The sequence below is a fragment of the Littorina saxatilis genome, linkage group LG11, assembly GCF_037325665.1.
Source record: "Littorina saxatilis isolate snail1 linkage group LG11, US_GU_Lsax_2.0, whole genome shotgun sequence".
In the NCBI taxonomy this organism is placed as follows: domain Eukaryota; kingdom Metazoa; phylum Mollusca; class Gastropoda; order Littorinimorpha; family Littorinidae; genus Littorina; species Littorina saxatilis.
The window spans coordinates 7,117,248-7,129,964 of NC_090255.1; the positions used below are offsets into that span (position 1 = coordinate 7,117,248).

General features: G+C 40.0%; 1 protein-coding gene and 1 long non-coding RNA gene across 2 annotated transcripts in view; both read right to left on the reverse strand.

Moving 5' to 3' along the window:
- Positions 1-12,717, reverse strand: part of LOC138979646 (uncharacterized) — a 145,245-nt gene that overhangs the window by 105,693 nt on the left and 26,835 nt on the right. The window lies entirely within an intron of this gene.
- The window catches only part of LOC138979644 (uncharacterized), a 14,295-nt gene continuing 11,823 nt past the window's right edge, over positions 10,246-12,717 (reverse strand). The window contains exon 5 of the mRNA XM_070352363.1: positions 10,246-10,402. Within this exon, the coding sequence (XP_070208464.1) occupies positions 10,332-10,402 (71 nt within the window). The 3' untranslated portion in view covers positions 10,246-10,331. The remainder of the gene's footprint in view (positions 10,403-12,717) is intronic.

Sequence of the window (12,717 nt, forward strand, 5' to 3'; positions counted from 1 at the left end):
CCCTAATTGTTACGCATCTGCCGCGAAAAGATAGACCACAAACAAGCGGCACTGTACCATGCTTTCGTTTATGTTGCTAAACAGATTAAATGTGCATTGTAAATGTGCTTACAGCAAAGAAATGCATCCTTACTTACCACAAAAATACTGGTACCACATTCATCGCACTTGTGTCTTCTTACCAAAACCTATCGATATGTTTGTTTACGATATATTGGTAATTACTAACCGCGTTAACTATTTTTCAAAAATCTGAAATGACTTTTAAGAATCAAAGAAAGATTCGCTAAAACGGTTGACTTCAGAAAATAAGCAATATTTTTCTGAACCATGAAATAAAAATCGAAAACTCCGTTTGATCTTTTATTTTGGTAGATTAATGACAACAGCCGGAACTGAAAGTACCAGAACCAAAAATTAAGGGCATTAATCAGGTAAACTAAGAAGATTGTCGTTCCTGGCGCGCACTTCACATGTCCGTCAAACAGTGTCCGAGTGAGAGAAAGAAATTTTTTTTTTCGCAGTTCGACAGTATATGAGGCCCTTCTTCATATCAAAGTGTAAAGGTTGCTGAACGATGTTTTTCCTTTTTGCTTGTTTAGTTACACTTTAACATTTCTTACATACTGCTTGACTAAAATCTTTACAAACATTGACTATATTCTATACAAGAAACACTTAACAAGGGTAAAAGGAGAAACAGAATCCGTTAGTCGCCTCTTACGACATGCTGGGGAGCATCGGGTAAATTCTTCCCCCTAACCCGCGGGGGGTAATAATAGTGACATCTCACTTTTTACAGCGCTAGTCCCGATAACAGCTCCTCGCGCTTTTCAACTCCAATACAAGAAAAATACAAGAAACTAAGTCCATCTCACGATGAACACGAGCCGAAATTAGTATGTAAAGCGTGGAGAGCGCAGTTAATTGTGGTTCGCGCTATATAAGCTCACCATAATAAAAATAATAATAATATGCACTCGACTTATGAAATAGAAAGAAATCAAATACGACGAAGAGAAGAAAAAGTTTGAAAGTACCATTGAACTTCCATGTCGGCGTGTGGCTGAGCTTAAAATAGGAATGTTGTTGCAATCTGTTTTTGTTGAAAATTGTGGTAGTTGTTATGTATTATTTTAAGAGCAAAGGAATGATGGGAAAGAAGAAAAAAAAACACAAAACAGGAATAAATGTGAAAATAATGTTATTTCGAAATGTCTCTTACAACAAAGTCATAAAGGACAAACAGTATTGTGGAAAAAAAATGTACGCATTAAATGTACAAGAAAAAACTTCTACACAAATAATGTAGCACCCGTGCACACCATTGTATTGAGATCAATGGTTAAAATAGTAAACGAAGTAATTGCTGTCGAGGACTAACAAAAAGATATTTAACAAAAGATTGATTGTTCAGTCATATAATTAATGACACATTTTTTGGGTAACCATCTTGGCTTAACCACTTGCACCAGAGAAAGTGAAATGTCACACAATGTCTTGAAAAGTTCAATATGAAGTGAACACAATGTGTTATATATCTATTGATAATAACAACAATTGCATTTGATAAGTGGAAAATAGTGCAAAACATGACATGACAACTATACATTTTAATATGAAAAAAACATCATAATGCAACATGTACATGAAGAACCAAACTGGTATACAGTGAAAAATCATCAAGATGAGAATGTGAATGGACACCAACAATATGAAGTCTTGAATGGGTTCCAAGTTATTTTGAAACTAAAAAAGTATTACCACAATGACAAAAAGATAACTTTATAACATACTGCATAGATTCATGGCAAGAAAGGCAATGCAAAAAAGAAATGAAATCATTTTGTGACATTACAAGTAAACATAATCAAGATGTGAAATCCAACAATCAAAATAAAGTGAAGGTAGTCAAAAACATGCAGCAAATACTTTGTATAAGGTCAACATAATGGCCATTTCCTGTGTACGTTTCTCAATGTGATACTGACAATCCATAATGAAAACTCCATGGACATAGCATTGACAATTGCCTGAGGATTTCGTAAAAGATATGAAGTCAAACGCCTTACATGTTTTGTTCCAAATAAAGGACATTGTGATAACACAGAGACAATTAACAAAATGCTGATGCTAAAGTACAGGCACTTAAAAGTATGTAACAGATTGTGTAAGATTAACATGAATACTAGGGTCTTCTGTAGTGTTCGAAAATAATCCTTGCAATCACTTTAACACCATGGAAAAAAAAACCACTGTTGACTGCAACACAATTTAGATGTGTGAATTTTCATGGACACCAACAATATGAAGTCTTCAATGGGCTCCAAGTTATTTTAAAATAAAGAAGTATTATGCAGAAGATATCTGTTCAACATCAGTTGTATGTGTATGCATTGACGAAAAATGAACTGGGGTCAAATCAGTCAGGTTCACAAATGCAGTAGTTTTCCCGTCTAAATCAGTCAAGGTTTTGGGTGATTCAGAAGACGTCTGCTCAACGTCAGTTGTATGTGTATGCATTGATGAAAAATAAACTGAGGTCAATTCATACAAACAGTTGTATTGATTTGTCAAAAAAGAAAGCAAATCTGCATAACTATCAAACACCATCATTACTGCTGCTCCATCTGAAGTAATCGCACCAGCAGAATTTCTTTCATGAGAGTCAAAAATGTAGAAAGTTTGAGAATTCAGATCACCATAGATACCCACACTTGACTCGTGAAACGTTGCAAGAACAAAATGTGACAATGCAAGAGCTTGCTGCAATCCCTCCGACAACGGCATTGTGGAAAAAGCATTGTCCAATACTACAGTCGAATTTGTGTGTCCTGAAAACGCATCGACCACATATTCAATGTGCACTGGATGACCGGCGACAGATGAGGGCAAGTGTTCATGTCCCAAATATCCGTCAATACCGAGTTCAGCGGAAAGTTGACTGTACAGAGCAGATCCTTCGAACAAAACATTGTCCAAATCACTTGGCTGAATTAAATTGAACACATCATGACTATGCGAAATTTGAAATGGTGACTGCGAGTGCGAGACCGGCGAATCGCAAAAATTGGCGACACCCAAAAAGAACAGCAAAGCAGAAACTGCAGGGCCGGACTACCGGGGGGGTTATGGGGGTTGCGCAACCCCCCCCCTAGCCTAAACATGTACCTCACTTATTTCATTTTTTTTATTATTGTTTATTTTTGCCGTTTCATGCAAGTCAGCTTCGCCCCCTGACCCCGCGAGGGGGAACATCCCCCTGGACCACCACTGGCACCCCCCCCCCCCCCTCCTCTTAGCCTAGTCCGGCCCTGGAAAGTGCAATCGCCGTCCATTGACGACCGCGCACCGGGTGGAAAATATCACAGCCTTGGTGAAGATTAGCGAGTAATGATCTTACCATGATTGTTGTTTGCTTGTCCAACGTCGAATGGTGAAATTTCCCGCTTCTCTGTCCTCCACGACGCCGTCCTTTTCCCAGCATAGGTCGCGTCTTCTACATCCGCTTTGATTGTGTACGCATGCGCAGGTATTCATTTCATCGTCTGCTGTTCGAGTCAAAAGTTGAAAGCAAAGTAATTCCTGTAAGCCTGCCACTTATTTATAAAAAGAAACGTTTGATATTTTTACCAAACAGTTAGTATAATGCACGCTCTACCTGTATTCGTCTTTAAATTCTGCAAGACTGAAGCGAAAGAGGTCTGTCTCAGTTTTGTGGTCAGTTTGTTGTGTACATTTACACACGCACAACGAACAACACATGCACAGGCCCGGGGGAAGCTCTCCTTTCTTATGTCCGACCATAGACGTATACATGTAGTTTACATGTTTATTAGTCATCTATGTGATTGATTACGTGTATGATATGACGGAGAGTCGCATCGGTTTGATGCCGTGAACCCAACCGTGGCTGTGGCTGTCGTTTGAAGTAGCCTACTTCTTTATAAAGATTCATTTACATTCTACTTCTGACCAAGGCATGTTTGGTACCTACTGAATCCTTGTTGCGTGTAGTTTTACGTGGCACGTTGCCCAAAGTTGTATTCTTGAGGAGCATAAAATAAAACGTGTTACAAAGTTATCTCAAAACTCTGCAGTGACTGCTCGCGCAGCAGGTCAGCTAATTATAGCACGCAGCCTCCACAGACAGCTCCCGAGCTGAGACCATATGACTCGCCGCTCCTGCGGCTCGTCAAAAAGCCAGACACCGAAATGCAGCTTAAACTAACATAGCAACAAGACTAAGCACAGTCAACAACAGCACACACACACATATACACACACAAACGCACACAAACACACACACATATATACACAAACAAACAAGCAAACACACACACACACACACACATACACACACACACACACACATACACACACACACACACACACACACTCACGGCACACAAACACACACACACACACAAAACAATCACTGGAGAATATTTTTGTTTGTGCTTTTTTTTCTCTCGAAGTAATGATCTATTAAAAACCTACAATCCCGATTAAGAGCTCCGTCGCGATATAACCTTGAACGGTTGAAAACGACGTTAAACACCAAATAAAGAAAGAAAGAAAGATTTAAGAGCTAAACAAAGTTAATCGGAAAAAAAATTCTAAAGAAAAAATGGCACTGCAGATGAGTGTTACATTGTGTGTTAAGAGTAAATGAAGGTGATGGGTGGGTGGGTGACAAATTCTAAGATGTCCGAGGCTTTAAATTTCCTGAAAAGCGATATCAAAACATGTCAGCATAAAAGAGTGAAACACACACTCACACTCACACACACATACACACACATACACACACACACACACACACACACACACACACACAAACTAAGGCACATAATTTTATTTGTCTTGTTCTAAGCGGCAGTGGTTTCCCAATTAAAACAATAACAACAAAACAACACGCCTCTCTCCAAAACTTAACATTGTTGCAGTATTATGTTTTCCGCTCTGTTCCATCTTTTGGATGTTATTCTTTCAATTGTTCTTTGTGGTCAACTTGTTTCCCTGCTTCCATGTTTGTTTGTTTGCTTGTTTGTGTTTTTGTGTGTTTTTTGTGTGTTTATTTGTTTGTTTGTTTGTTTGTCTTGTTTTCCGCATACAGATCAAAAGTCGTGTTTCAGATATAATTCAGTAATGAACTTGTTGATTAGATTTGGCTTACATTGAAACCTGAAATTAACGTCAGAGAAACCGTTACTGATAAACCATTTTTAGATAATCTTTCCGAAAACATTACCAGCAAAACATCTGGTTGACAACGTAGTTGCAAATCAACACAAAATATATTTTTTAAAAAGCTCTTTGGTTAAATTTGAAATATCAAACTTTCTCAATATTTATCCGACACTTATAATGTACATATATTAAAGGCAGAGTAAGCCTCCCGTAAACCATCACAGATACGGTCAGGCTTTTACACACACAGTACAAACACCCTTTCACCAATTGAGAACATCCTAGGTGCCCTCCGTAAAGAGCGAACAATTTTCAAAGAATTTATTTTTGCGTGGTTTATCTTAACCCTGAGCCATCGTGAACCCGTGTGATCCAGTTTCCCTTTTTCACAATGTAGTCGTCAGTTAGTCATTTGAATGCGACTCTATGTGAGCTTATCTACAATAGCACGTTTTTATGCACGAAACAAACGGCTGTGGTTCACAAGAACTCTAGCGATGGCTTTTGACTGTTGAGAGGAACGGCGATATTTTTTTAATTTTTTTTCATTTTCATTACTTTATTGTCCCATCGCTGGGAAATTCGGGTCGCTTCCTCCCAGTGGAAAGCTAGCAGCAACGGAGTCGCGCTACCCAGGTGTCTGCGTGTTTAGGTGTATTCAGCCACCTGCACTTATGGCAGAATAACCAAGGTCTTTTACGTGCCATTGTGATGACACGGGGGTGGGACATGGCTTCCGTCTCTGGGTCTGCACATAAAGTTGACCCGTGTCCGTCCCGGCCCGAATTCGAACCTGCGACCTTCCGATCACAAGTCCAGTGCTCTACCAACTGAGCTACCGGGCCCCATAAACCGTCGTCTGCTACGACCCTTGCGTGACCCTGCTTCCGGGCTTTTCTTTTTTCAAACTTTCACAACTTTGAATTGTACTGATCTTGTCTTGATGAAAAAAGAATTCTTTTATGATTAAAGAATGTTTGTGTAACAAGCTGTCAATTTATTATTTAGATTTTAAAAGTTAGATCTAGCGCAAAAACGCACCACGGTCCAAAAACATTCTGATAATCATCGATCCACGGCTATCGCCAGTTTACATCGATAGAATGAGACCCGAAGGGAAGTAACTCATTTTTGACCTGAGTTCAGGATGGGTCCAAAAAGTGTTCGAGACAATCTGCAAAATTAATTCTTTAAAAATTGCTCGCTCTTTACGTAGGGCACCTAGGATGTTCCCGTTTGGTGAGCGTTCAAATGGAAGGGTGTTTGTACTGTGTGTAAAAGCCTGACAGTATCTGTGATGGTTTACGGGAGGTTTACTGTCCGGGCGTGATTTCCGGTATTGAATATTCATAACAGCCGTCCAGCACCAAAACGAGGCGCCATTGTTGTAGAGGAGCAAGTCCACGATAATAAATTCTTTGAAAATTCCTCACGCTCGACAAAAAGCAGCCAGGATGTTCCCGTTCGGTGAGCGTTCACATGGAAGTATGCTTGTACTGTATGTAGACGCTCAGGGAGCTCTGTGATGGTTTACGGGAGGCTTACTGTGCCTTTAAGACGTAGTATAACATGTGGGGAAAGGAACAAAAGACGTAATTCAGTCTCATGCTTAAGTTCTGAGTAACAAAGGGAAGTAATCGCTCTACATGCACACGACACGTGCTATAGAGTACGTAGGTGAGAGATAATCACGCGGAACCAGTCTCCTTGCAACCGAGAGACTAACAAGCATTGAAATGAACAACGTCACGCTCATAAGATAATTGCCTATGTCATTTTTTTGTTGTTGAGAAAAACGCAAGAAAATGTCTTTGGTTTCTGAACAATCTGCCTATCTCATTTTAGTAATAAGCTGCAAACTGCCTATCTCGAGCGGTGACAGCTTGATAAACGTGAGATAAAGAGCTGACAGCAACATTGTGAATCAGCAAAACTGCATAACAACCCACAAAGAGCTTTTGCATACTGTATCATAAAGAACAAGAAGAGCAAACGCTCGATCGAGTCACTTTCGCAGTTCTGAATATCATATGAGGCATCAGATGGACAGGAAGAAATTGCTATTCACAACACAATACAGATGTAAATAATTTGATGTAAAGAATAATCCTATAAAGTTTGAATCAAATCCGATGAATAGTTTCAGAGATATGATATTTCAATTTTTTTCCTTCAAGACATACCTGTGACCTTGAAAAAGGTCAAAGGTCACCAAAGCAGACGTCAAAGTGTAGAGGTCACTGGGAGTCACGTTCACATAAAATTTGAGCCCGGTCACTTTTATAGTTTCCGAGAAAAGCCCAACGTTAAGTTGTGTGTTGCCGAACAGAAAAGGCTAGTTATCTCCCTTGTTTTTCTGATAACGTTCGTAAAAGGCTACAGATGTAAATACTTTGATGTAAAGAATAATCCTACAAAGTTTCAATCACATCCGATGAACTTTGTCAAAGATATAAAATGTCTAATTTTTCCTTTGACGCTGACCTGTGACCTTGAAAAAGGTCAAAGGTCAACGAAACCATCGTTAAAGTGTAGAGGTCATTGGAGGTCACGACTAAACAAAATATGAGCCGGATCGCTTTGATAGTTTCCGAGAAAAGTCCAACGTTAAGGTGGTGTCTACGGACGGCCGGCCGGACGGCCGGCCGGACAGACTAACACTGACCGATTACATAGAGTCACTTTTTCTCAAGTGACTCAAAAAGTACCTAACTCATGAAACGGGATCGGCAGTTTTGCTTACGTTACCGTGGCAATGGTTTCCGATGGTCTGCGACTTTGTACTCTCTAACACGATTACCCTTCCAGTAACTTCCCCGTCGTTTCACTACAGAAATGACTAACACTAGTACTGGTATTTTTGTTATGAGCGTGACGACAAGCGATTTCCATCCCCATGTCGCTTGTTCATTTCAATGCGGTAATGTTGAACTTTGGCGTTGTAAATTCATAGCTTAGAATCCACTTCAATTTAAGCCTCCAATTTTGCAGAACATGCTCGAGCACTTGTAAGCATAACAAGCCATTTTAGATACCTTTGAAGTTACGGAATGAACTGTACAGATGCTTGTCCTGTACATGGCTTTTCGAAGGAAAACATCGGCCCAGCCATTTTTTCAAAGGATGGGAGACAACTCTGTTGATATTACGTATGCATTTTCTCGTCACTTTCGTCGATCATATGGCCAAATACATTAAATTATGCTTCATTTTGGAGCTGAATCCGTCAATTAATTTCATGATAGATATTGTTTGGTTTTATTAAAGGGACTTGTATCAAAAATAAGTCGATAATGCCACTGGAGTTTTAGCTATGAATTTACAACGCTAAAGTATTACCTCCAATGCTTGTTATGGTTTGGCTTGACCACCTTCTCCGTAGATCTTCGTTCACGAAGGCAAGCCATGGTGATGATAATTATTTTCTCAGGTGCCGGGGCTGTGGTGCACGAAGCGAACGTGGGTAAAACCCGAACGGGTGAGAACAAACCGCGGGGTCTGATTGGTTAAACAATACGCTAAACAAGCAAGTCATGTGCAGTACGGGCGGCGAATTTTTTTTTCACACGTCAGTTACGGGCTTTCAATCCCGAAGGCTATTTCCGAGTAGCTACGAACGTAAACGGAAGTTCCGATGTGTTCGGATGCTTATCGATTTGAGTTGTCGTTCGTGTCTCGCTGACCCAGTACACAGTAGCGCTGGAATGAGTGCAATCCGAGCTACGAACTTTGCTGATTGCAATCTAGAAATAAAATGATCGTCACTGCTGCAGGGTCAATGTGTGAATTAATAGGATAGAGCGAAAAGAATTGCACTCAGCACTCGCTCAATCCATGCTGAGGCTCATAAACTCCCAGCCTGCAGAACATCATATAGTCTGGGGACTCGTGGCAAGAATCCGATTACGTTCGTAGTTACTCAGAACCAGCCTTCGATCGGGATTGAAAGCCCGCAACTGACGTGTGAATTTTTTTTCGCAGTGGCGTGGTGGTAAGACGTCGGCCTCCTAATCGGGAGGTCGTGAGTTTGAATCCCGGTCGCTGCCGCCCGGTGGTTTAAGAGAGGAGATTTGTCCGATCTCCCAGGTCAACTTATGTGCAGACCTGCTAGTAGCCTACCCCCCTTCGTGTGTACACGCAAGCACAAGACCAAGTGCGCACGGAAAAGATCCTGTAATCCATGTCAGAGTTCGGTGGGTTATGGAAACACGAAAATATCCAGCATGCCTACTCAACGAAAGCGGGGTGAAGCTGACTATGCTCTCAGAGTATAGTGTGGGGAACCCAAATGGGCAAACGAGCTCACACGTAACCAGAAAATTCTGGAACACTGAAGAAGAAGAAGAAAAGAAGAAGATTCGTTGAAATCACGACACATCTCAATTTTAACCTATCCAACACCGCGCCTGACTCTTACCGGGTTGGTAACTTTCTGGTGTACCTCGGCCCTGTTCCGCATAACTCCAACTAACTCTTGTCGCTTGCACGTTGAGCGCTTACTTCCCTTTAATTGTTTCTCAGATCCTAAAAATAGCGCTCTGTCTCATTGGTTTAAGAATGTCACGTGCAAAACCGTGCACAAGCTGTGTTACTGAAAGTATAAGAAGAAAAAAATGGCTCCGCATAATTCTCACTTACTCTTGTTGCATGCACGTATAGAGCGCTAATAACTTTCCCTCCGTTTCTCAGATCTCAAAAATAGTGCTCTTGCTGTCTCATTGGTTAAAGAATGTCACGTGCAAAACCATGTATGATACTAAGAAAGACTGTTTCAGCAGAACTCTCACTTGTATACTCTTGTTGCATGCACGTATAGAGCGCTTATTTCCCTTTGTTTTTTCTCAGATCTCAAAAATTGCGCTCTAGCTAGCTGTCTCATTGGTTTAAGAATGCCCCATGCAAAACCAGCCAAAGATCCCTTCACGCTCCTGCTCTACAGGCGGATAAAGTTTGCTGGATAAAGCCTTCTTCCTCTGGCTGTAGACTAGGCAGGACGTGAATAAAAAATCTCTGTTCTAGAAAAAAAAACACAAAACCCATTTAACAACAAAATAAAATCTATAAAAACATTTATTTTTAAATGGTGTTACTGGACGTAACAGGAGAAACAAGAGATGTTCGATTGCAGCCAAGAACCTTTATCCGATGAGGTCGGGAGAAACGGGTTTGGGATGTAACCCTTGTGTTGTTGTCCCGATGACGTCTTTACCTGTTGACACCAACAGACAGTTGAAATCACACACACACGTTCACATGTACGCACGCTCACACGCACACACGTACGCACGCACGCACGCACACACGCGCACGCACTCTCTTTCTGTCTACCGGTCTGTCTCTGTCTGTCTGTCTTTCTGGTCTGTCTGTCTGTCTGTCTGTTTGTCTGTCTGTCTGTCTGTCTGTCTCGCTATCTCTCTGTCCTTCCGTTATTTTGATCAACAGATATCTTTGATTGGGGATGCTTTGATGCAATGTATTACTTTTTATATTTAGTCAAGTTTTGACTAAATATTTTAACATCGAGGGGGAATCGAAACGAGGGTCGTGGTGTATGTGCGTGTGTGCGTGCGTGTGTGCGTGTGTGCGTGTGTGTGTGTGTGTGTGTGTGTAGAGCGATTCAGACTAAACTACTGGACCGATCTTTATGAAATTTGACATGAGAGTTCCTGGGTATGAAATCCCCGAACGTTTTTTTCATTTTTTTGATAAATGTCTTTGATGACGTCATATCCGGCTTTTCGTGAAAGTTGAGGCGGCACTGTCACGCTCTCATTTTTCAACCAAATTGGTTGAAATTTTGGTCAAGTAATCTTCGACAAAGCCCGGACTTCGGTATTGCATTTCAGCTTGGTGGCTTAAAAACTAATTAATGACTTTGGTCATTAAAAATCTGAAAATTGTAAAAAAAAATAAAAATTTATAAAACGATCCAAATTTACGTTTATCTTATTCTCCATCATTTGCTGATTCCAAAAACATATAAATATGTTATATTCGGATTAAAAACAAGCTCTGAAAATTAAATATATAAAAATTATTATCAAAATTTTTTTTTCGAAATCAATTTAAAAACACTTTCATCTTATTCCTTGTCGGTTCCTGATTCCAAAAATATATACATATGATATGTTTGGATTAAAAACACGCTCACAAAGTTAAAACGAAGAGAGGTACAGAAAAGCGTGCTATCCTTCTCAGCGCAACGAATACCCCGCTCTTCTTGTCAATTCCACGGGCACTGCCTTTGCCACGGGCGGTGGAGTGACGATGCTACGAGTATACGGTCTTGCTGCGTTGCGTTGCGTTCAGTTTCATTCTGTGAGTTCGACAGCTACTTGACTAAATATTGTATTTTCGCCTTACGCGACTTGTTACATTTAGTCAAGTTTTGACTAAATGTTTTAACATAGAGGGGGGAATCGAGACGAGGGTCGTGGTGTATGTGTGTGTGTCTGTCTGTCTGTCTGTCTGTCTGTGTGTGTGTGTAGAGCGATTCAGACTAAACTACTGGACCGATCTTTATGAAATTTGACATGAGAGTTCCTGGTTAAGATATCCTCAGACATTTTTTTCATTTTTTTGATAAATGTCTTTGATGACGTCATATCCGGCTTTTCGTGAAAGTTGAGGCAGCACTGTCACGCTCTCATTTTTCAACCAAATTTGTTGAAATTTTGGTCAAGTAATCTCCGACAAAGCCCGGACTTCGGTATTGCATTTCAGCTTGGTGGCTTAAAAATTAATTAATGACTTTGGTCATTAAAAATCTGAAAATTGTAAAAAAAATATTTTTTTTATAAAACGATCCAAATTTACGTTCATCTTATTATCCATCATTTTCTCATTCCCAAAACATATAAATATGTTATATTTGGATTAAAAACAAGCTCTGAAAATTAAAAATATAAAAATTATGATCAAAATTAAATTTTCGAAATCAATTTAAAAACACTTTCATCTTATTCCTTGTCGGTTCCTGATTCCAAAAACATATAGATATGATATGTTTGGATTAAAAACACGCTCAGAAAGTTAAAACGAAGAGAGGTACAGAAAAGCGTGTTATCCTTCTCAGCGCAACTACTACCCCGCTCTTCTTGTCAATTTCACTGTCTTTGCCATGAGCGGTGGACTGACGATGCTACGAGTATACGGTCTTGCTGCGTTGCATTGCGTTCAGTTTCATTCTGTGAGTTCGACAGCTACTTGACTAAATGTTGTATTTTCGCCTTACGCGACTTGTTTTTATTTAGTTTTAAAATGAAATACATACTGTTGTGCATGGTATTCCATCAGCTCAGTTGTTTGCAACATTTGCATTAATACGCTTGCTTGACACACACCAAATGAACTCACATGTTTCCCCTGTGCGATGATATGACTTCTTCGTTCAGTTTATCTGTAAAAACTTAACGTTGTTTTTGTTTGGATCTGTTTATTTATTTTTCTGGGAGATCAGAGCTTTTTCATTCACGTCTTGATCTGTTTATTATTTAGCAATTATAGATAAGTCCTTCTTTTGGG